This window comes from Arachis stenosperma, chromosome 9, assembly GCF_014773155.1.
Source record: "Arachis stenosperma cultivar V10309 chromosome 9, arast.V10309.gnm1.PFL2, whole genome shotgun sequence".
Classification (NCBI taxonomy): domain Eukaryota; kingdom Viridiplantae; phylum Streptophyta; class Magnoliopsida; order Fabales; family Fabaceae; genus Arachis; species Arachis stenosperma.
The window spans coordinates 10,718,419-10,742,141 of NC_080385.1; the positions used below are offsets into that span (position 1 = coordinate 10,718,419).

Here is a 23,723-nt window from a genome sequence, read left to right on the forward strand (position 1 = left end):
ATGATTATGATGAGTTTCTCAAGTACCAAGCTTCAAAGCAGGCATCTACTCCCGTTGCTTCGATGGCCCACTCTAGTAATTCTGTTGCTTGTATCTCTCATTCCTCTTCTCTTAGACCATGGGTCCTTGACTCAGGTGCTTATGATCACATTTCTGGTACTTCTTCTGTCCTCTTTAAACTTGAACACCTTGCATTTCTTCCTTCTATCACTTTGGCTGATGGTTCTAAAATTGGTGCTAAGGGAATAGGTCAAGCTACTCCTCTTCCTACATTACCTTTGAAATCTGTTCTTTACATGCCCAATTGTCCTTTCAATTTGATTTCTGTTAGCCAACTTACTCGTTCTCTTAATTGTTCTGTTACCTTTTTTGCTGACTCCGTCATTGTGCAGGATCAAGGGACGGGATAGACGATTGGTACAAGATGCGAGTCTCAAGGACTGTATCGGCTTGCCTTACCTACTACTACTGTGTCTTCTGTTGCTGCTGTTGAGTCTCCAGACGTTGTCCATTGTCGCCTGGGACATCCCAGCCTCTCGAAGTTACAAGCTATGGTCCCGAGTTTATCTCGTCTTGCTACCTTAGAGTGTCAAACTTGTCATTTAGGTAAACATATTCGTAGTTCTTTTTCAAGTCGTGTCAATCCACGAGCTGCGTCTCCCTTTTCAGTTATTCATTCTGATGTATGGGGACCTAGTCGTGTTACTTCTCATTCTGGTTTTCGTTATTTTGTCACCTTTATTGATGACTTTTCTCATTGCACTTGGTTATATTTAATGAAGGACAGATCTGAATTATTTGCACATTTCAAGTCTTTCTGTTCTGAAATTCAAAACCAATTCAAAACTTCAATTAAAATTTTACGAAGTGATAATGCTCGTGAGTATTTTTCAGCACCCTTTTAGTCTTACTTGTCCTCCCAAGGCATTCTACATCAGTCGTCTTGTCCTCATACCCCTCAACAAAATGGTGTGGTTGAGCGTAAACATCGTCACTTGATTGAAACTGCTCGCACTCTTCTTCTCCATACTCATGTTCCCCTTAAGTTTTTGGGTGAGGCTGTTCTGACTGCATGTTATTTAATTAATCGTATGCTTTCTTCTTTTTTGCAAAATCAAGTTCCTCATTCCATTTTATTTCCTCATGAGCACATTTTTTCTCTTCCACTACGAGTCTTTGGTTGTACTTGTTTCATCCATGATCTTACCCCAGGCAAAGACAAGTTAACTGCTCGCTTTATCAAATGTGTTTTCTTAGGGTATACTCGATTTCAAAAGGGTTATCGTTGTTATTCTCCAACTCTTAATCGTTTCTTCGTGTCTGCGGATGTCACTTTTCTTGAGAATACCCTTTTTTTCTCTGCACCTGACATCACTTCACCTTCCATTACGGAGGTGGTTCCTGTTCCTTACTTAGATGGGCCTCCTATTCCCACAAAGCCTCTCCAGGTTTATCATCGCCGCCCACAGCCTGCAGTCCAAGATAACTCATCTCCTGAATCCGTGGTTGAACCATCCTTGGATCCTTCTTCGGGAGTTAGCAATAGTCCTCCTATTGCTTTCAGACAAGGTACTTGTTCCACCCGTAATCCTAATCCTATTTATAATTTTCTTAGTTACCATCGTTTATCATCTTTGCACTATGCTTTTACCTCCTCTTTGTCTTCTGTTTCTATACCCAATATAACAGCAGAAGCTCTTTCACATCCAGGGTGGCGCCAGGCTATGATTGAGGAGATGTCTACCTTACATTCTACTGGTACTTGGGATCTTGTTCCATTGCCACCGGGCAAATCTACTGTGGATTGTCGTTGGATCTATACTATTAAGGTCGGCTCAAACGGAACCATTGATCGATTAAAAGCCCGCCTTATGACTAAGGGCTACACTCAAATCTTTGGTTTGGACTATGGTGATACCTTCTCTCCTGTTGCAAAGATGGCCTCTGTTCGTCTTTTTCTTTATATGGCTGCCATTCGCCATTGACCTCTTCATCAACTTGATATTAAAAATGCTTTCTTATATGGTGATCTCGAGGAGAAAGTATACATGGAGCAACCTCCCGGGTTTGTTGCTCAGGGGGAGTCTTCCGGCTTAGTATGTCATTTACGCTGATCTTTTTATGGCTTGAAACAATCTCCTCAAGCTTGGTTTAGTCGCTTTAGTGCTGTTATTTCTAAATTTGGCATGATTTAGAGTGAAGTAGATCATTCAGTTTTCTCCCGTCATTCCTCCTCCACGACCTCATATTTAAATTTTTTAATAAAGAGATAAATATATTTCTAATTTTTATTTAAAAAAAAAAACAAAAAAGACCATGGTCTAAATGGGTTTTGTAAATTGGTCAGTTCGACCGAATTTGATAACAATTAGGTTTATTGTTATTATTATAAAAAACAGTTTTATTCTAATTTGTTAAGAAATTAAAAATAACCGGTTCATTAATACGTCCAGTAATATGTCTTTACAAAAAGACGTTTTATGCGTTTTTATAGGAGCAGGAGCATCCTCCATTTTGAACAGAGTTCAATTAGAAAATGATAAAAATTTTAAAGAATGAAATAGAATTATATTATTTAAAAATAAATTAAAATTTAAAATAAATAATTAATTTCTAAAAATTGTTTCTAATTATTTACCCGTAAAATAGCACAGGTTTTTCAACTAGTTGACCGTTGAGACATAAAAGAATATCATTAAATTATTATGAAATAAATATCAGAATTGTATTTGAATGTTGAGAGTTAATCTATAGAATAATATCATTGTTTGTTTGTAAATAACAAATATCATATCCGATACTTGTATTTATAATTTTAATATTTTTAAAAGATAATTTATATATATTAAAATTAAAAAATTTAATATAATTTCATATCATTTGAAAAAAATATGGATTTATGTTTATTTTTTTTTGTTAGCTTATGTCTTTTAAAATTATTTTAAAATTTAAAAATAATTTTGTCAAACACAATTGTTATAATTTGTATGTACTGAAAATAAATTTTAATTTTAATTTTAATTTTTTTATTTATCAAACATAACTATTATAAATAATAAAAATATATTTCAAAAATTCGTTTTAATAAGTTATTTTGAAAACTAAAATTTTTATCAAATTGGACTAAAAATGTGCAATTACCAATGAGAAAATCACAAAATGAAATAAAATAAAGATTACAATGCTTGACATGTCTCAATTGCATGTTACAAACATGTGAAGCACTCGTTGATAATGACAATAACAAGGTTTTTAAGGGAAGCTACTGCATGAAGCTCTTCTTGTCAAAACAAAGCTTGAATTTTCATGAATCTTAATTCGGTGTCAAATTTTCTTCCTCTCTCTTAAATCTATGTAATTTTATTTTGTCTACCTTCTAATAGTATACTAGAGATTTTCTATTTTATTTTTTCACATGTTTATGCTTATTGTCTTGTTAGACCTATTTATAATTTTCTTTCACTCGTCAATAAAGTTTAATGCATGTATCTTTTGAAAGAAAAATGCAAATTCGTTCTCTCAATTTCTTATACAATTTATTTATAATGTACATTTTATTTTTCATAATGAGTATGAAAATTTTAGGTTTGGAGTATGATCTCTATTCAAATGTGATAGTGTTGAGTTCTCATTTCTCATAGAGAAGAGAGATTATTATAGAGCAAATGGGCGAAACTCAAATATGAGTAAGACGCCCTTTTATTCTTAAATAAGTATTTGTTTTTAAATTTTTATTTTAGTTTATAAATAAGTTTTTATCTAGCCATCAATGTAATATTATTGGTTTTTTACTCTTTTTTTTTTTAGTTATACTCCTTATTAATACTATTTTGATCAAATCAATTTTAGAATAAGTAATAAGAGAAAATAAATAAATAAAATATTATTAGAAATACTAATTTTAAGGAATAGTTTTATAAATATTTAATTACTTTGTTATTTTCTATAATTTCACAAAATTTTCAATTAGATTTCTATACTTTTTGTTTTTAATCCAAATTTTCTTTTCAATTAGGTCCCTTTTAACAATAATCCTAATTAAAAAAATTGATGTAGGGACCCAAATAAAAAAATATAAGGATCCAATTTAAAAAAATATTTGATGGAAGAACTCAATTAAAAGAAAAAAAAGTATAGAAACTTAATTAAAAATTTTACGAAACTATAAGAACCAATAGAATAATTAAATATTTTATAAATTCATTCTTAATTTTTATAACTTTAATACATTCTAATAATATTTTAATCTAAATAAAAATTTTAAAAATCAACACTCAATTAAAAACAGAATACTACTGTTGTTACATAATTTACGATTACAAGTACTTGATTAAGAGAATTGAGAGTGCTTGTAAGATGAAAACCACATCTTATTACATGAACAAGACAAAAATACTTGACTATTACTTTCGGTACTTTTAATTTTATCCTTTAAGGATTTAATAATTAAGCCATTTACTTTATGGAGAAAAGAAAATTCTTCCAGTTATGGTTTTCTTTTAGCAATAAAAAACACACCAATTTAAATATAAATTAATATAGTCTAGACCGGCCAATATTAAAATTTAATTTGATGGTCAAGCCTATCATTATGGAATAAGACTTGCTACCAAGAAAATAAAAGAGAAAAGTCTAATGGCATATCACAATTAGATTGTGGGTCAACTCGGGTATGACATATAGGTTGTTGAATCAATCTGCAATTCTCTAATAATAATAATAATAATAATAATAATAATAATAATAATAATAATAATAATAATAAAGAATTAAAATGTTTGGATAATTCTTATGTTTATTTATTTTTATATCATGGATACAAATATGAAAATTTTTTAAATAGCATTGGACACAAAAAAACAAAAAGCAGGTGAGAAATTTGGATGTATAGATTTATTGTGATGATTAGCAATGGGGTGGCATCGATGGGCATGAAAGGCAAGTTGTCCTTCAATGTGGCTGGCCACATGCTGCATATAAAGTAATAAACCTACCTTTCTCATTTCATATATTATTTTTCACTTCATTTTAAAATAATTATTATTTTGTTTTTTATATTTTTCTACCTTTTATTAATTTTTTATGTATTAAAAAAAACTAAAATATTAACTATTTCAAAACGAAAGAAAATAACATTTCTAGTTCAGATTGGTAGTAAACAAATAAATAAATAAATAAGAGAATGAAACTCTTATTATTATAGTCACTCGTTCGGTGAAATATCTGAATATATTTTTGCTATTTAGTATTATATTTTAAAGAAAATCTTAATATTTTTTAAAACAATAAACGTTATATTTTTGTTCTTTCTTTCAATAGAAACTTAGTACCAATTTAAAAATAAAAAATTCTACTTACGCTTTTAATAAAAGAATTTAGATTTTTTAAAATAAAAAATCAGTAACATGATAAATAAGGAGTTAATTGAATTTTTTTAAACAAATAAAAAATATAAAAATTATAGATATAGATATACATTGAAATATTTAATTTTTTATACTTTATTATTTATCTCATCTTCGTATAGAACGAATTTGTTATATATATATATATATATATATATATATTTCATTTTTGAAAAAGACGAGATAAATAAAAAATAATAATAGTGTATTTAGTTTATAATGAAATAAAATACTAAGATCATTGTAAATATATTTTACCTATAATAAAAGGAAAATATATGCATAATTATCTCATTCACGTTGAAAATGGAATACATGAAAAAATATTTTTAGTTTGTTTGAATTATTTGTTAAGTAATTAGTTATATCTTACTTAATAATTTTATTCTAATTGATTTAAATTAGTTAGATTTTTTGTGACATGATAAAATACTATTGAAGAGAATTGAAAAAATAATATTGGTGTTATAATGACATACATAAACTCTTTGTATAGCTGAAAATTTTTGTTCCATTCCATGTATATCACATATGTACATATGACCATTAAATTTTTTATGAGAAGTGAGGACAAGATAATTATTTTTAAAAAATAGTGTTAATCACAATTGAATTTATAATTTTTAAAAAATATGTATTTTATTATTTTAATTTAAGTATAATTAATTTTTGTTTCATTTATTTAAAAATGAATTATAATATATTTATATATAAATATATGTTTTATATTTTAATATTAATGACTGATTTTTTATATATATATATATAGAGTAAACTTGTTTTAAAATCTTATTGTAAACCGGTTTAAATTCACCGTCAGTAGATATTAATTAATTATTACCCATTAATAAAGACGATCACTCTCCAAATCATTGAAATATCATCACTCCGAAATCCAGATTAGTATTTATTACTCCATAATTAAATAATTAATTAAAATTAAAAAAGTATATAATATTAATATCCGCATTTTTCCACTTGAAGACATTCGGAAACTGCTTCAGTTTCAGTTATCGAATTTACCATTCAGCTCTTCCCACTTTTTGTGGTCTTTGTTTCTCTCTCTCTCTCTGTTCTTCTTCTAGTAATACAATCCCCTTCAAAATCCGTCAAATCTTCTTCCTTTATTCCATTCTTTCATTTCCCTTTCTCTTACCCCACCTTGTTTATGGTCTCTTATTGTAAAAAACTATGAATGAGTAGGTAATGCATAGCAACAAGATCACACTTTTTGACAACTACAAAGAAGAAGAACAAGAAGGAAAAAAGTTTCCTTTTTTATTTTTGTGGCATTAAGAGGAGAGTGATTTGGTCGTTGCAATGAGTAGAAAGAAAAGGGGACTTTTGTTCAACATAGAAGAAGTTGCAGTGGACTTCTTCTTCAACCATCTCTTGAAGGAGAAGCCATCAATTCCATTCTTCATTCCTCTGCTTTTGGTTGCTTGGGCTATTGAGAAATGGATGTTCTCTTTCTCCACCTGGGTTCCCATTCTTCTTGTTGTGTGGATAGCTATACAGGTAGCTTCACTGATGATTGATAACTTCTTTATTTTTATTTTTATTTTCTCATTTTAAAATTTGTATTCAATCACTGTCCTTAGTTTCCCCTCTTTTTGTCTTACTTTATCCATGTGGCATTTACTAATAAGTACTACAAACTATCTTGCCTGATCACTTTAGTTGTTGTTGTCAAATTTCATGAAATTGAGGTCATTTCAGATTCAATTTTTGATTAATTATATTTCTGATTATGGTGATACCTAAGTTTTTAGTATAAACGGTCACCGTTGACCTTTTTTGATTAGTTGACATTGGACCATAGTTACATAGAACGCAATCCGTTTCCGGTATGTAGTATGCCACACTTAAAATATTTTGAGGAAAATTCGGTATGCTGGTGAATTGTGAATTCATGTAACTATGCATCGAAACACTGATGTGTAATGTAATAGAAGAAAATAGACAAAATCAATGGTGGTTGAGCCTGAGCTTAATGATATAAGCAGTTAATGTGAGATTTTGCTGTTCCATTTTTAGTATGGTAGGTATCAACGGAAACTACTTGTTGAGGACTTGGATAAGAAATGGCAACGAATCATACTGAACACATCGGTAGCTTTCTCTTCTCCTTTTCATCATTTCAAATTCCCAAAGTGCTTTATGAAGTTGACTTCAGCTTCCTGTTCTTATAGCCGATCACTCCGTTGGAGCATTGCGAGTGGCTGAATAAGCTCTTGACTGAAATCTGGTCCAGCCATTATAACCCAAAGCTTTCGATAAGGTTATCGGCGATAGTTGAGGTGAAATCTCAGTGCCGTTTCCTAATTACCAACATTTATGTTACTGTCAACATTAAAGTATAGTAGTTATTATGGTTAAACTAGTTATTTTAGATTCTACATATTGTTATCTTCTACTTTTTGGAATACTCTATATGTTTTCAATAAAAGGGTAACTTAGATTGGAAGTCTGTAACACAAACAGATTTCTGTTTTTGTAATTTTGTTTTTTCCTTTAGCTCTTATGGTGATTAAGAAAACATTGAAAGAGTCGATAAGTTTCTTGTTAGCAATTCTTGTGCAACACACTCTTCATACATGCACTAACACCCCCCCTCCCCCGGCACGAATTGTGATGGATTTTCTAATTTGATTTTCTTGCTTTTATCTTTATGTCTCTAGAAACGTTTAAAGCTCCGGAAGCCAAGACTTATAGTAAGAAACACTCTTTTCCTTCAATCATAGATGCTGGAAATTTCATAGGTGCATGCTGAACTAGGGAAATCATTCTGTAGGAAAGAGTCGAGCTGCAGGAGTTTTCATTGGGTTCATGCCCTCCTAGTGTGGGTCTTCAAGGGATGCGATGGTCAACTATCGGTGATCAGGTTTTACTTCCTTCACATTTCAATATTATAACCTGAAAAATAGTAGTTTTAGATATTTTATTAAGAATATTTCACATGCCTATGTTTTGATTCATACACAAATGAAATGAGCATTTTCTTTGTATTTCACAGCGAGTCCTACAACTGGGTTTGGATTGGGACACAAATGAAATGAGCATTTTGATGCTTGCGAAGCTTGCAAAGCCATTGATCGGAACAGCTCGGATTGTGATTAATAGTCTTCATATCAAGGGTGATGTAAGTAAAAGCAATGTCCGCATTTTGAATTTTGAAGAAGCAAATTTAGAGAAAAATAAAACATTTGGATATGTTATCTTTACTTCTAGGGCTATGAACTGATTTTCATGCATTAATTAAAAACATGGTTTGGTGCTTTATCTTTTTGTTATTAAGATTCATATTCATTTTGCAGCTTCTATTTACACCAATCCTGGATGGAAAAGCACTTTTGTATTCATTTGTATCAACTCCTGAGGTGAGAATAGGAATCGCCTTTGGAAGCGGTGGAAGCCAGTCACTTCCTGCCACTGAATGGCCCGGTGTTTCTTCTTGGCTGGTGTGTTTCTACTACGTTTGATTTAATATAATTGTTGTAAGAAAAATAATAAAATTCAAGTTGTGCTGTTTTCCATAAAAAACTTCTATTTGCGGTGCTGTAGTAGAAAGACTATGAACTTCGGTTTTGATGCAACTCCTAGAAATTGTAATGCATTGTGGATTATGAAGCTGATTCTACGTAAATGGATATCAGCTTGATGCCTTTCTTGTAATCATGCTTATTTTGAATTTAAATTTTTGTAGGAAAAGCTTTTTACTGACACCTTGGTTAAGACCATGGTGGAACCTCGGCGCCGCTGTTTTACTTTGCCTGCTGTTGATTTGAGGAAGAAGGCTGTTGGTGGCATTATATATATTAGAGTGATTGCGGCTAGTAAACTTTCAAGGAGTTGCTTCAAGGGGGGATCTAGGAGGCCTCAAAATGGTACAACCAATAGTTTCTCGGTGGACAGTTTTGATGACAAGGACCTACAAACATTTGTCGAGGTAGAAGTTGGGGACTTAATCAGGAGAACAGATGTCAGACTTGGATCAACCCCTCGATGGGATGCACCATTTAATATGGTTTTACATGATAACACTGGAAACCTTCGTTTCAATCTTTATGAGTCTCATCCCAACAATATCAAGTGTGACTACCTAGCAAGTTGTGAAATCAAGGTACCAAGATAATTACCATGTCAGGTCAAATAGTAGTTACGTTTCTTTAGTCTCTATTATGTTTTGGAAACTACTTCAACTTTTATACAATCCTTACTATGGTAAGTCTTTGAGCAGATGAGGCATGTTGAAGATGATTCAACGATATTCTGGGCAATAGGACCCGATTCTGGGGTCATAGCAAAGCAAGCACAATTTTGTGGAGATGAAGTTGAAATGATGGTCCCATTTGAGGGGGCTAACCCCGGGGAGGTACAGTGTTTATGACCATTCTATAATTAGTTCCTCCTGCTTTATGATTTAGACACCTTGGTTGCATTATGGCCATGCGGGAAACAATTTTCTCATGTGAAATTTGTACACGAACTGGACATATTTTCAATGTTGATAACATTTCTTTGTAAATAACATTATATCGATATTAATCATTTAAAATTGATTATGGAGTTTCATAGTGATAGCCTTTGTTGTGCAATGCTTCTAGCCTCATCTGTTTGTGGTTCGGGCTTAGTTTATTGTATCAATTTTAATTGGTCTTAATGAATTCTATAACCTTTTAATATACAAAATGATTATTTTTCTATTTTTGACTGATTTTTAATAATCCTTCCTAGAAAAATGCTCCTTAGGCCAGATTTTGTGATGGATAATTGATGTAGCTTTTTGAAAGAAAATAAAATATTATTGAATGGCATATTCATTTACCTCCTTTCTTCAATTTTCAGTTGAAGGTCAGCATTGTAGTAAAAGAGTGGCAATATTCCGATGGTACGCATAGCTTGAACAGTCTCCGGTCGAGTTCTCAGTCATCAGTTAGTGGATCATCAAATATTCAGTTAAGAACTGGAAGGAAACTTAACATAACTGTTATGGAAGGAAAGGATCTCGCTGCAAAAGATAAATCTGGAAAGTTTGATCCATATGTTAAACTTCAGTATGGAAAGGTGAGTGGTGTTGTGTCTCCAAGACACTTCTCTCTCATTAACATGATTAACTGAGGTTGTAATGATTACGCCATATATAATTTTGTTGTTAATCTTCCAGACTGTCCTGAAAACGAAGACTGCCCATGGTTCGAATCCTGTATGGAACCAGACGTTTGAATTCGATGAGGTTAGTGGCGGTGACTACTTAAAAGTAAAAGGCTTCAGTGAAGAAATTTTCGGAGACGAAAACATTGGTAGTGCAAATGTAAATTTGGAAGGGCTGGTAGATGGAACAGTCAGGGATGTATGGATACCTCTAGAAAGAGTGCGTTCTGGAGAATTAAGACTTCAAATACAAGCAGTCAGGCTCGACGACCAAGAAGGATCAAATTCAAGGGTGTGTTTTATCAGTAAAAAAATTAGTGATGCTTTTAGTAAATTATACAAATCAGAAGAAAAGATATGCAAACAGCTGAGATTCTATTTATATATTATCTCTTAATCACTTAATTCTAACATGCTTTGCTATATTGAAAATGGCCAGGGATCAGCTCCAGGCCCGGCCAACGGTTGGATAGAACTTGTTCTGATTGAGGGAAGGGATCTTGTTGCCGCTGATCTACGAGGCACAAGTGATCCATTTGTGAGGGTGCAATATGGAAACATAAAGAAAAAGACGAAGGTTGGAACACTTTTCCCTTGGTTTCTTTTCATGAAAGTGATTTTCCTTAGGCATTACAGTTTTATCTGGATTATGATACAAATATTAAGGCAAATTACACTGACTTGCCCCACAGTTAAGCAATATTAGTAAAAATGACATTCCTTCGTTTGTAAAAATATACACTAATCTTTTGAATTTAGGTTATATAACACTTGACAACCTTGTATTCTGTAAAATGTGACATTAACCTCCATTATAAACATATTGACCTCCCCTCGAACTCGAAGGAGGGTAGTGTAAGCATGATAAATCAAGGGGGAATTGTGTGCAACATCACCTAATTTCAGGACTGGTCAGTGTTAGCAGCCTTAGATATTAAAGGTATCCATGGCATGGTGGATTCTTACTAACTTCTATAACTTTTCAGTCTGCCGTATATCTCTTATCTTTCATTTTCCTTTAATCCTTTTGGGGTAACTTGCTCCTCAATTATGTATTGCTTTATTTTCCAAGGGTAGATTGCACTTTTTTTTGTCTTGTAATTTCATATTTTCATTGTGGTGTAGGTTATATACAAAACTCTTAACCCTCAGTGGAACCAGACCTTAGAGTTCCTCGATGATGGTAGTCCCCTTGTACTCTATGTGAAGGACCACAATGCATTGTTGGCCGCATCAAGCATAGGTGAATGTGTCGTCGAATATCAAATGCTGCCTCCAAATGAAACTGCCGACAAGTGGATACCCCTCCAAGGTGTGAAAAGGGGAGAGATTCACATCCAAATTACTAGAAAAGTTCCGGAGTTGCAAAAGAGAAATAGTATAGATTCTGAACCTTCCTTGAGCAAATTACACCAAATTCCGAACCAGGTGAGATCTTGCAAATCTAGAAATTTCTCTTCGAAGTTGCTAACTAGATGGAGAAGCATGGGTAGATAAAGCATATTAGTTATATTTTTTATAGATATAATAGTAGAAATAATTAAGAGAGAAATGAAAATTTAGTGAAAGTAAATTGTCTTTTACAATAAAATAAAAGCTTACTAACATAAAGGAAAGAAAAGGTATGTAACTATGATGACCCAAAGCCGAGTTATGGATTCAAATATTACAAATTTGGTAGTATAAAGATAGAAAAATGTATATAGCTGTTATGGCCAAAGCCCCATTATAAATTTGAATAATTACAAGGAATGGCTTTTGTGATGTTTCCACAATAATGTAGATTTATAGATGGTTAGAGTGTATACTCTGTTGTCTCCGCACCGATGTAATGCCCCACAAAACTTGCACATACTTGTTGCCCTTCCTAGATTCCAGGCTTCACTAATATAATTTGCCAATAGGTGCATATATACATCCAAACATGAAATTATTGACAAACCAAAGGTTTTTTTTTTTTTCACATGTAAGTTTATTTGGTATTGGATATTGAGCAAAACAAATTATGTTTTGTTGTAAACACTAATGGGATAAGAATCTAGGATTTGGATCCTCTAAATTTTGAATTTCACTTTAGAGGGTAAAGTGTGATCTCTCACCTTTGAATAGTTTCTCTCTCATATTTTCTCTTGGTCCCACCTATGAAATAAATGGTGAGAGATCACACTTTACCCTCTAAGTGAAAATTCAAAATTTAGAGGATCCAAATTCAAGAACTAAAGGCTTACCTGTCTGGAAAAATGCCAAGTAGTAGGAATTGTTTTTGTGAAGAAGTATGTTCAATTTGTAAAGTATGGGTTTGAAAGTAAAATAATATAAGTTAATAAATAATGGAAAAACTCTTTAATATATAAGCAATAGAACATGTTCCATGATTTCTTGTCATATATACTTGAAGTATGAGTGGATGTTGGACATCGTCTCAAATTAAGTAATTGCTTTCTGAAATCATCAACTCGTGCCATAGAACAAATTTATATATCTAAATAGCCCCAAAGAAAAATACCAAAATAGGATATTGTTTCGCTTTTGCTCTTACTTCTTGTTGAGTAAAACTAATCAATCATGCCACTAAACTCTTTATTATGTTGTTCAGTTCCTTGTTTAACAATTAATAGTTGGGTTTCCTAGATTAACTGTGTTTCTTTTGAAATCATGAATTCTCTTCACCTCAATGTGAATACCTAATCTGTTAGAATAAACTACACTGAAATGAATGATTAAGATCAGTGGATTCCTTACCAAATAACCACACAAATTACTTTTGCTTATCTCTTAATTTCACTCAACCTGTGGCAAGCATGACAAGAAGGTTTGAATTCCTTTCTCAAGTTCATGTCAATTCAATCAAGTGTTGATTACACATTCGAATAAAAAACATGAATTACATCATAATGAGATTAATAATCAAAGAGTGGCTATATCAATGGCCTAATTAAAGGGTATATCTCATTAATGATGAGAACAAGATAACAAAAATGGAGCAGAGAGGTGAAAGAAGCTCCATTGAGATTGAAGCCATGGTGCCTTTTTTGTATCTATTAGTGATCATTTGGAACTCAATAACTTCCAAGAACCTTCTCCAGCTGCCTCCTCAGTGTTAACGGTATGGAGATTGTGCCAAAAGATGCTTAATTGCATGGTTAAAAACCCTTGAATGATAGACTCTGTAGTATTTAGTTGGATTGGAATTCATGCACCTCTAATGATAGATCTTCAGCTTGAAAAGTTTTATGGGATCAAATTAGTCATATAACATCTATTTGGTGTAAGCTCTCAAACATGTTGAGATTGGAAAGCTGCACTTGGTTGGTCTTTTGTTTGTTTTTTGCTTCTTTGTAAGGAGGATCTCTGATACTCTCATCTTTTTGTAATTTTCTTAATGACATTCCTCTTTTATTTTAAAAATACCCCTTTTTTTACCCTTAATCACATGTTGATTAGATAATTTACGTGTTGAGAGTCGCAATTGTGCTCCAACATGGCAAGCCTGTGTTAGAGCCCACAGTTGCGAATGTTGAAATCCTGTATCTTCTGACTTGATTGTGCTCTGGCATGGTTGCAATAGGTTGAATTTCCTCTTTTTGTGCTAAATATACATAAATAAGAACTATAAAATCATAAAATAACAAAACTACACAATTCTACTATGTATAATGGTATGGAAATGGCTAACATCTATGCTAAAGACTTGGGAAAACATAACTTACATTGGAGAATTATCATGATTAAGTGGTGATGAGTGAATTCTCACAACAAAAATACCATTCATGAGACAACAGAATTCTCAATGGCTTCGACTTTTGCTGAAGCACTCTTGTGCAAAATGTTTCTTTCTTACTATTTCTGCTTACATGTTCTTTATTCAATGTTATGAATGAAATGTTTTATCAAATGAAATGGGGAAGTATAGAATAGGAGGCACATCAAAAGAATTAATTGAAGAGAGAAATCACATTGTAAGCCTAAGGTGTAACCTGTGTTAAGTCCCTTAACAAAACTTGCAAAACGGAATAAAATTAGAACCTAGAGCTTGCAAATACACTGCTATAAAATATTCTTGCTGATGTAAAAATGCTTGCTGCAAACTTTCTGCACTGCTATATTGAGCTTCAAAATGACCAAATTTTCAGCATTATTGAACAAATGTGGCAAAACTATGAACATATAAGTTGTGCTGTGTGAAGTTATTATCATCCTCATTTTATGTTGACACATTGCATAAATTGAAATATCGTCGCAGATTAAACAGATGATGATCAAGTTCCGGTCTTTAATAGAGGATGGAAACCTCGACGGGCTATCAGAAGCTTTGAGTGAGCTAGAAACTTTAGAGGATACACAAGAAGGTTACATAGTCCAATTGGAAACTGAGCAAATGATGCTTCTCAGCAAAATAAGGGAGCTAGGTCAAGAGATGATTAATTCTTCTCCTTCAATGAGTCGAAGATCTTCTGGAAGTGGAAGCTGACCCTTGTCTTCCTTCTACTTTGTAGTTGAAGTTAATATATACTTTCCCATGCTCAACTTTGCTTATGGGAAAAAGAAGGACCATCATGGAAAGATTTTGTACATGTTTTCTAATTTTCTTAGCACGCAAGTCATCTTATAGTATCACATTATAGCTTGTATATGGTTAATTTGATTAATTTTTGTATTGGTATGCATAATGTTGGGAATCAGGTGCTGCATTCAATACAGAAAGGACTATTATAGTTTTTCTTCATAGGGTTTAGGCCAGTAGAAATCCTTAGAGATTCATGGGTTTGGACAACCAGAAAATTAGTTTTGTTTCTATTGTAGGAATGTAAGGGTTGTGTAGTCTTTTCACAAGACATGATTTTATAGGATGTGAAGGTTAGTTGTGGAATTGTTACCATTATATAGTTGACATGAGTGGTGTTTATGTAAACTTACACTGGTGACATATAATATATATAGTTCCACTCTTGTTTATTTTTCTTTGCATATGTATAATTTGTCACTTTTGAGCATATATCATGTCTCCATTAACATATCCAGTAACTGAAGAGATACTATTAGTTGTCATTGTCAACAAATTTAATAGATAGATATATGATTCTGAGGTCAAATCTCCAATGTAATATGGCATGGTTGATTGTTTAGATTTAGCATGCTTTTGTATCTCTCTCTTGTTCTCTTTTGGCTAAAAAAAATTTTAAATATGGAAACTACATGATGTATCTGCCAAAAAATGGACCAATCAAGAGAACATTTCCTTGGGGTGAAATTCATTTTAAAAATGATAAAGTACATTCATTGGGAAGAATTTTTTCTGTAGTCAACAAAGTGATTTCGTTAAAAGATAATTGCAGACAATGGGTAACAAATTAACCAAGTTCGAAAGTTTAAACACAAAAGAACATCCATCCAGAATGTAGAAATTGTTAGTGTGTGAATGAAGTTGTCAGTTGAGAGCAAAAGAATCAGCATAAGACGATGAAGAACTTTTGTTGTGATGAATGAGGTTGTGTGATCATATTTGTTTGTTTCAGAGTACTAATGTTTCCTGTTTTTAGTTTTGTATGTTCTATGTTGATCTTTAAATTTGAGTTGAGAAAAGCTGAAAATACAAACTTTTACCTCTGGGCAACTTATGTCTTTTTTCTGAAACGATTTTAAAAAAATTTACATAAACAGAGAGTGAAATAATAAATAGATTAATCCCAATTAATTTATTGGTAATAAAAATAATATTAATTTGTAAGCTTAAAATGACAAGTCAAATCATAAATTATAATTAATAATTCAAAAAAAATAATCATTAAATTAATTATTAATATAAAATATTTATTAAAATAAATTAAATAATATATATTTAGGTATAAGTATATAACTAATTTAATGATTGTTTTTTATTTTAAAAATATTATTTTTACAGTAAAATCAATTAATATGTATAAATAATTAAATACATATATAATTTAACTCATTTTAGTACTATTTTATATGTATTTTATTGTGGATTAATTTTAGTGTTTAGCAATTAGCATGATTGTTTTTATTTTACATAGTAATTTTTTAAATAATTTTGTAGATATTTTTTATGTAAGTTAATTTTCACACCCAAAAAAGTGAAAAACCTTATCGCCTTTTGTTGCTGCCACTTGCATTTCTTCTTCTTCTTCGTTACACACCTCCAAAGTCTGCAACTTTTCTCTTCCGAAGAAAACGAAACGAACAATGCGACTCTATTAAGAACTACAAATACAAAACAAATGGCGTTCGCAGCCACCAGGACGGCAACTACTAACCTCTCTGAATTGCATCTCAAAACTTGTTCACCTTCATCACTCTCACTCACTTCTCCTCATTCTTCATCTTCCTCCTCAACGCTCTTCTTCTTTCGCTCTAAACCCCCATTCCGCACTCTTACACTCACACCCTTCTCTTCTCTTAGAACCTCACAACAACAACAACAACATACAAAACAGAATAACCGTTCTTCTTCCACAACAAAACCTAACACCAACACCAGCACCAGCAACCCTTCTGCCCCATGGCTCGCAAAAACCCCTCCCCCCAATAATTCCTCCAAAAGGGTCACCGAATCTCACACCAACGACCCACTTCATGATACAACGGAAAATCGTTACTTTGACGGTGATAAGGGGCAAAACGCGGTTGAGAGGATCGTTCTTCGGTTGAGGAACCTAGGATTGGCTTCAGATGATGATGACGAAGAAGAAGAAGAAGAAGAAGGAAAAGAAGAGGTCTCAATTGGTGGTGTTGGTGATGATTTTCCGGTGACCGGAGAAGAGAGGCTTGGTGAGCTTCTGAGAAGGGAATGGATTAGGCCTGATGCTATTGTACGTGAAGATGATGGTGTTGGTGATGATGAGATGGTCTTTTTGCCATGGCAGAGAGAAGTGGAAGAGAGAGAGATGGGTGCTGCTAAAGAGGGAAGGGAGAAAGGGATGAGGGATAAGAGGAGGGTAAAGGCTCCAACTTTGGCGGAGCTGACGCTTGAGGACGAGGTTTTGAGGAGGTTAAGGAGGGAAGGAATGCGTACTAGGGAGAGGGTTAATGTCCCTAAAGCTGGGCTCACCAAGGAGGTTATGGAGAAGATTCATGAGAGGTGGAGGAAGGAGGAGCTTGTGAGGCTCAAGTTTCATGAGGACCTTGCAAGGGACATGAGAACTGCTCATGAGATTGTTGAGGTTTGGTTCATTGCCTCTGCTTTTGCTTTTGAATTTCTTTGTTTCGGTTGAGACCTCGGTGCCGATTGATCATCGTGACCTGATAGCGTCAATTGGAATGATGTGTTGGTTTTATAGTTTGCAAATGAATTGATCTCTCTGAGAAGAGTAATGATCTAGCATCCCAAAAATGTTCTAAACAATTTAATAGTAAAGGTTTTCTATGTATTGAAATCTTAAAAAAGTTTTCAACTCTTCTCGCATTTGGTATTTAGTAGGATGCTTAGGGGGATAGATCTTTGCTTATCTAAGAATAAACTCTTTTTTGCGTGCGTGCGAATCATAGATTAGGACTAAAGATCATGTTGAAATATAATTCAACATGATGCACACCTTCTAAACCATGCTTTGGAAAATGCAATATCAAATCCAGACATGCTAGAAATGGCAGCTTTTTTTATATTGTAGTTGTAGAAGTTGACATGTGATAGGGCATGAATAATTTACTTCAGTGTTATTCATGTTTTGGTGGGTTTCATGAGCCGCTTCTAAAATTAAAATTTGCATTTGATTTACTTGTTTGGTCGATATATCACTGATATATATATTTATACTTGTATCCTTGTTCAAGCATAGCCATTAGAGATTTACCTTTGATGTTTGTTCTAATGCGTTGAAGAGCATATCAACTGACTTGTTGCAGTGTGCAGCGCCGAACAGGAGGGTTGGTCACATGGAGGGCAGGTAGTGTTATGATGGTTTATCGTGGTGCTAATTACCAAGGGCCTTCATCTGCGGGTCAACACAATGCAAAAGAAGGTGATGCTTTTTTTGTACCGGATGTCTCCTCGAGAACAAAAGACAGTGATGCAGCCTCATCATCGGAGAAGAGTGAGCCTATTGTGTGGAATCAAGTACAGCCTGAAAACATGACAGAGGAGGAAGCGGAGTACAATGCCCTGCTTGATAGTTTAGGTCCTCGTTTCATTGAATGGTGGGGTACAGGAGTACTTCCTGTTGATGCTGATTCACTTCCCCCTACAGTTCCAGGTTACAAAACACCCTTTAGGCTTCTTCCTACTGGAATGCGTTCTCGACTAACAAATGCGGAAATGACCAATTTAAGGAAACTTGCCAAGACACTTCCTTGTCATTTTGCCTTAGGTAAAATTTGTCTGTTGTAATATTTTGTTGAGTTTATTTTCCTTTTACTTATATGGATTATTTCCTGGCAATTATGAAGGGAGAAATAGACGTCACCAAGGCCTAGCTTGTGCTATTCTTAAGCTTTGGGAGAAAAGTTTAATTGCAAAGATTGCTGTAAAACGTGGTATCCAGAACACAAACAATGAACTGATGGCTGAGGAGATAAAGGTCTGTTATTTGTGGTTTCCCATTTGCAGTTATTTGCTTCTATAATTATGCTTATGTTTAATCCAGAACACTCACAATAACCTGACGCCTCACATTTTGGACAAAGTGCTGACATAGATTTGATTGAATTAAACACTCACAATAGGTTGGAAAGTTGATAACATCAAGTGAAATATTAGAGAATGAGAAGGGAGTGAGACAGAGGAGGCTTGAGGGAGAAGATACATCAGGGGTAGATTAGGTATTTAGCTCATAAGTTTTTTGTCCTAATCTAGTTGGCAGCCCTAGCTGGTAGAGTTTGTTAGTCAAGTCATGGTTCTTCTAATTAGGTCAATCAGGCTGTAGGTAACATGAGTTGCTTGTGGGTGGTTCAATTGGAACCAAGACCGTGCGGAGGTGAGGCTGTGGTGTGGGGGTTGTTAAAATGACCTCTGAAGTTTTTAACCGAAAAAACAGTGTCCCTTTAAGCTGTTGGCTATGCTTTATTCAGTACATTGGAGTAACAAACCAATCAATAATTGTTTTACAGATTGATCTTCCAGTGAAGTAGTGCATTTTTGGCATTGACTTTTACTAGTAACATAATTATACCTAAGAATAATTTTAGGGGCATTATATACTCAAAGAATATATTATTTTATTATTTTCCTTTTATCCATAAGAATGTGGTTCTTTTTTTATCTTCATTTTTTAAATGTTATCTTTTTTTTTTGTTTTGGGGGGGGGGGGGGGGGGGGATCTATTTTGAAGAAATTGATACTCATTCTATGGGCTTGTTCATGTAAGGTGGTGAAAAATTAGTTTTGTTTTTGTTTATGTTTTATTTATTTATTGTTTTTGTTTTTTTGTGTTTTTTTTAAAGCATAATTCTTTAATTGCTCACATGTTATAAGCTAGAAATATGTAAATCCATCTCATATGTTAATCTGATTATCAGAAAAGTGACTGTTACTCTGTTAAAGTGCAGACATTGACCGGAGGTACCTTGCTGCTACGGAATAAATATTACATTGTTATATATCGTGGGAAGGACTTTGTCCCGACAGCTGTAGCTACAGTCCTAGCTGAAAGACAGGAATTGACCAAACAGGTACAAGATGTTGAAGACAAGTTCCGGTCTGGTGTTCTTGATGCTACTCCATCAGGGAAAGATGAATCAGCAACACCACGAGCAGGATCTTTAGCAGAGTTCTATGAAGCTCAGGCACGCTGGGGAAGGGATATATCTACTGAAGAACGGGAGAGGATGATGGAGGAAGCTGCCAAATCCAAGCAAGTCAGGCTAGTCAGACATATCGAACATAAATTAGCTACCGTAAGTGGTTTTTTTTTTTTTAATTTTTTTTTAAAATAATCAATTGTTTATATGCTTGACATGATTTATTGTGCATGTGGGTATATGTTTGGCATAGGAGTTGGGTCCTGTCTTTTTATTTCTTCATTGTTCAAAATATATATCCTTATCTTGTTAACTTTATCCCATTAAATTTTACTTTTAGTTTGTCTGCTGACAGTTTTGTAAAGTTTAGTTTAGATTGTAAATTTACTCAAATTATGATGCCTAGATCAGCTGGCTGTAACTTTAAAATTATATGCTAAGATGAATGCAATGCAACATATGTTGCCGGATTCTGGGTTGAATGGGATTTTCATGTTGTTTTGATTGGTCTCTGCAAATCTTGACAATTGTTAACTTCCCTTGTTTGTATTTAACACTCAATGCATGAACAGGCTGAGGCAAAAAAACTTAGGGCAGAAAGGCTGTTAGCAAAAATAGAAGCATCTATGGTTCCAGCTGGTCCTGATTATGACCAGGAGACAATCACAGATGAAGAACGTGTTGTGTTCCGTCGGATTGGTTTAAGAATGAAGGCATATTTACCACTTGGTGGGTTGATTTTCATCTGACCGAAAGCTGTTCCATTCCAATGATACAAAACTGACATCAGTTTGTGTCTAACTGCAGGTATTCGTGGTGTTTTTGATGGTGTCGTTGAGAACATGCATTTGCATTGGAAACATCGGGAGCTTGTAAAATTGATATCAAAACAGAAGACCCTTGCTTTTGTTGAAGATACAGCAAGGTTACTGGAATTTGAAAGTGGTGGAATCCTAGTGGCAATAGAGAGAGTTCCCAAAGGATTTGCTCTTATTTACTATCGTGGAAAGAATTATAAGAGGCCCATCATTCTGAGGCCTAAAAACTTACTGACAAAGCAAAAAGCATTGAAGAGATCGGTGGCTATGCAGCGGCATGAGGTACCCCTTTGTTGTATTGCTAATCTGTTCATCTTTTTTCTTTTCTTTTTCCCTTTTTAAATCTGTAATGTTATATTCAATCTTGTATGAACTGTACAGGCTCTTAGTCAGCATATTACTGAGTTGGAGAAAACCATAGAACAAATGAAAACAGAACTTGTAAGTATTTGATCTGTCATAATTTAATTTTGCTGTGTTTTTATGTTGGCATTTTTGTTTCTCTATGGTCTCTATTATCAAGTTTCATCAACCTATAATTTAAATAATTTCCACAGGGAATGCCTCAAGATCTGGAAGATGAAGATATGCCAAACATAGAGGACCATAACCAAATAGACAATAGCTCGGAATTCAGCCAAGTAAGATACCCCACTTCTTTTAATGGTTTCTTATCTGCCTTACTTTGGGAATGCAATGGAATTGTTCTTTGCCAAATCAATACAACTCCTGCATATAGCCATGGCTTTCATAATTTTCTTGATCATACAATTCTGATTCTCCTAGACAACAACTTGGGTGATAAGTTTTGGATCTAATGTAAACACAGTTATATAGTATAATGCAATATGAGACTGTTCATCACAGTAATTTACCTATCATTGAAAGAGTGTAGGAGGTCAAACACTGATGGGATTCTTTTTTCCTTTTAATTTTGAAAAGAATAGATTTTCATTCCAAAATTAATTTTTCCACTTTATGTTATTTGCAGAGCGAAGATGAAAATTTTGATGGTTTGGATGATTATGATGACAATGAACATGAAGATGATGATTCTGATGAGGAGCAAGACATTGATTGGGAAGATGAGGATGACTCTGAGTTTTCTAAATTAGAAAATGGTGAACATCCTTGAAGGCCATATGCAAATTCTTGAAGGCCATTCGGAATTTTCAAAATTAATTGCAATGAACTTTGCCAGTGCCTGCAGCTAGAGCGGTATCAAACTTTGCCATTTGATCATTCAGTTCATAAGTTTGCGACACTGATTTTAATACCTTGCACTGTAAGATAAGATTGATCTCCCCATTTGGTTAAGTTACTCCAATGGTCCCTATAATTTCATTTAATTTTTAGTTAGGTTTTTATTATTTTTAACGTTTGTAATCAAATTCTTTTGTATAGAAATTTTCAAATTAGGTCTCTAGTTCAAACTTTTATAATCTTAGTCCTTGTATTAACATTTGTACAATACAGGGACTTAGAAATGTTTAAGCTACAAGTATCTAATTAAAAATTTTTATTTAAGAACTTGATTACGAACTTTTAAACTATAGAAAATTAATTGAAATTTAGTGAAACTATAGAAATTTCTAGAATAATTATACCTTTCCATTTCTGTGATTCTAAATACCATTCTTTTCAGCTTTATGATGATTATGCTATGTTAAGTATCAATAGTCTAACATATTAGACTAATTGTAATGCATACTATTTTGTACAACAGGTTTCATGATCAATTTTGGCCTTTGCACAAGTTGATAATTTGTTCTTGATCAGATGAGGTGTTAATTTGTTTTTCCCCCCTAGGGGATTATTTTGCAATAAATCTAGCAACTGTTCCTACTTGTAGAGTGAACGAGTGATCATAAGAGGCAGGCTCTCATAAAACTTGAGTGGTTCTTCCACTTACACAATCTGATCTGAAATTTGGTTTCAGTTTTACATAAAAAATTCTACAAGGATGTGAGTAAATATAATATTTCAAGAGCACTGTTGTATAATTGAGTCTGAATTTCATTGTAGATTACCTGGTTATTGTAAATCCTCCTTCAAACCATAATTTCTTTTTGTAATATGTTATGCAATCATTCAATGCAGCAAAAGAATAATTCCTTTATTTAAGTTATGTTGGTACTTAGTGGATCCGCTGTCAATGTCATTTTGTTACCATTGAAGAATTTGATGTAAATGAATTTTATGTAAATTATTGAAGCTGATATAAGGCCCGATGGAGTTTTGCAATTCATATTATTCAACCAAAGTCAATTATTCTATTCAGCTTAAACTCCTGTATGCATGTGAAAAACTTTTTGTTTTGTTTTGTTTTCCCCTTGGCATTAAGTAGTGATTTTGACACAGTACCATGTAATATAACATTGGAAAGTTTTCAAATGTACTTAGAATATTGGTATTTTAGTAATTTTAATCGTTGATTTTAATTAATATATATTATATTTTAATTAATATATATTTTTTATAATTAAGATTAATGGTTAAAATTATTGAAATATCGGTGTATCTGGTACATTTGAAATTCTTTCTATAACATTATCAATACATATGTTCTCTAACATAATTTCAGTACTATTCTCCATTACCATTTCTTCTCCTTTTCTTGTTCTTTTAGCCATTTTCTCATTTGCCACTAACC

The 23,723-nt window shown here is 33.0% G+C and overlaps 2 protein-coding genes across 3 annotated transcripts; both read left to right on the forward strand.

Moving 5' to 3' along the window:
* The first annotated feature begins 6,402 nt into the window (after positions 1-6,402).
* On the forward strand, positions 6,403-15,527 carry LOC130948492 (synaptotagmin-5). The gene is made up of 14 exons (XM_057877241.1): positions 6,403-6,923; positions 7,443-7,517; positions 7,598-7,705; positions 8,087-8,119; positions 8,200-8,289; positions 8,422-8,547; positions 8,723-8,866; positions 9,112-9,528; positions 9,646-9,780; positions 10,254-10,472; positions 10,573-10,851; positions 10,999-11,136; positions 11,685-11,987; positions 14,803-15,527. Exons 1-14 carry the CDS (start codon positions 6,726-6,728, stop codon positions 15,028-15,030), a joined length of 2,493 nt encoding a protein of 830 aa, XP_057733224.1. The 5' UTR covers positions 6,403-6,725; the 3' UTR covers positions 15,031-15,527.
* Positions 15,528-16,683: 1,156 nt separating this feature from the next.
* LOC130948491 (CRM-domain containing factor CFM3, chloroplastic/mitochondrial) lies at positions 16,684-23,314 on the forward strand. 2 transcript variants are annotated; one of them, XM_057877240.1, is made up of 10 exons: positions 16,684-17,740; positions 18,430-18,883; positions 18,963-19,093; positions 20,061-20,408; positions 20,825-20,981; positions 21,060-21,352; positions 21,452-21,511; positions 21,628-21,711; positions 22,062-22,355; positions 22,797-23,314. In XM_057877240.1, exons 1-9 carry the CDS (start codon positions 16,799-16,801, stop codon positions 22,203-22,205), a joined length of 2,613 nt encoding a protein of 870 aa, XP_057733223.1. In that variant the 5' UTR covers positions 16,684-16,798; the 3' UTR covers positions 22,206-22,355; positions 22,797-23,314. The 2 variants fall into 2 exon arrangements, with proteins under 2 accessions (XP_057733223.1, XP_057733222.1); XM_057877239.1 differs by having other exon boundaries at positions 22,062-22,288.
* Positions 23,315-23,723: the final 409 nt, after the last annotated feature.

What these genes read in the sequence shown, in the direction of transcription:
- LOC130948492 (XM_057877241.1), top strand. Translation starts at nt 6,726, where the DNA reads ATGAGTAGAAAGAAAAGGGGACTTTTGTTCAACATAGAAGAAGTTGCA. An exon ending in GAATCATACTGAACACATCG is followed by an intron (nt 7,518 to 7,597) that starts GTAGCTTTCTCT and finishes CTGTTCTTATAG; the next exon opens with CCGATCACTCCGTTGGAGCA. An exon ending in ACATAAAGAAAAAGACGAAG is followed by an intron (nt 11,137 to 11,684) that starts GTTGGAACACTT and finishes ATTGTGGTGTAG; the next exon opens with GTTATATACAAAACTCTTAA.
- LOC130948491 (XM_057877240.1), top strand. Translation starts at nt 16,799, where the DNA reads ATGGCGTTCGCAGCCACCAGGACGGCAACTACTAACCTCTCTGAATTG. An exon ending in TCCTTGTCATTTTGCCTTAG is followed by an intron (nt 18,884 to 18,962) that starts GTAAAATTTGTC and finishes GCAATTATGAAG; the next exon opens with GGAGAAATAGACGTCACCAA. An exon ending in AACAAATGAAAACAGAACTT is followed by an intron (nt 21,512 to 21,627) that starts GTAAGTATTTGA and finishes TAATTTCCACAG; the next exon opens with GGAATGCCTCAAGATCTGGA.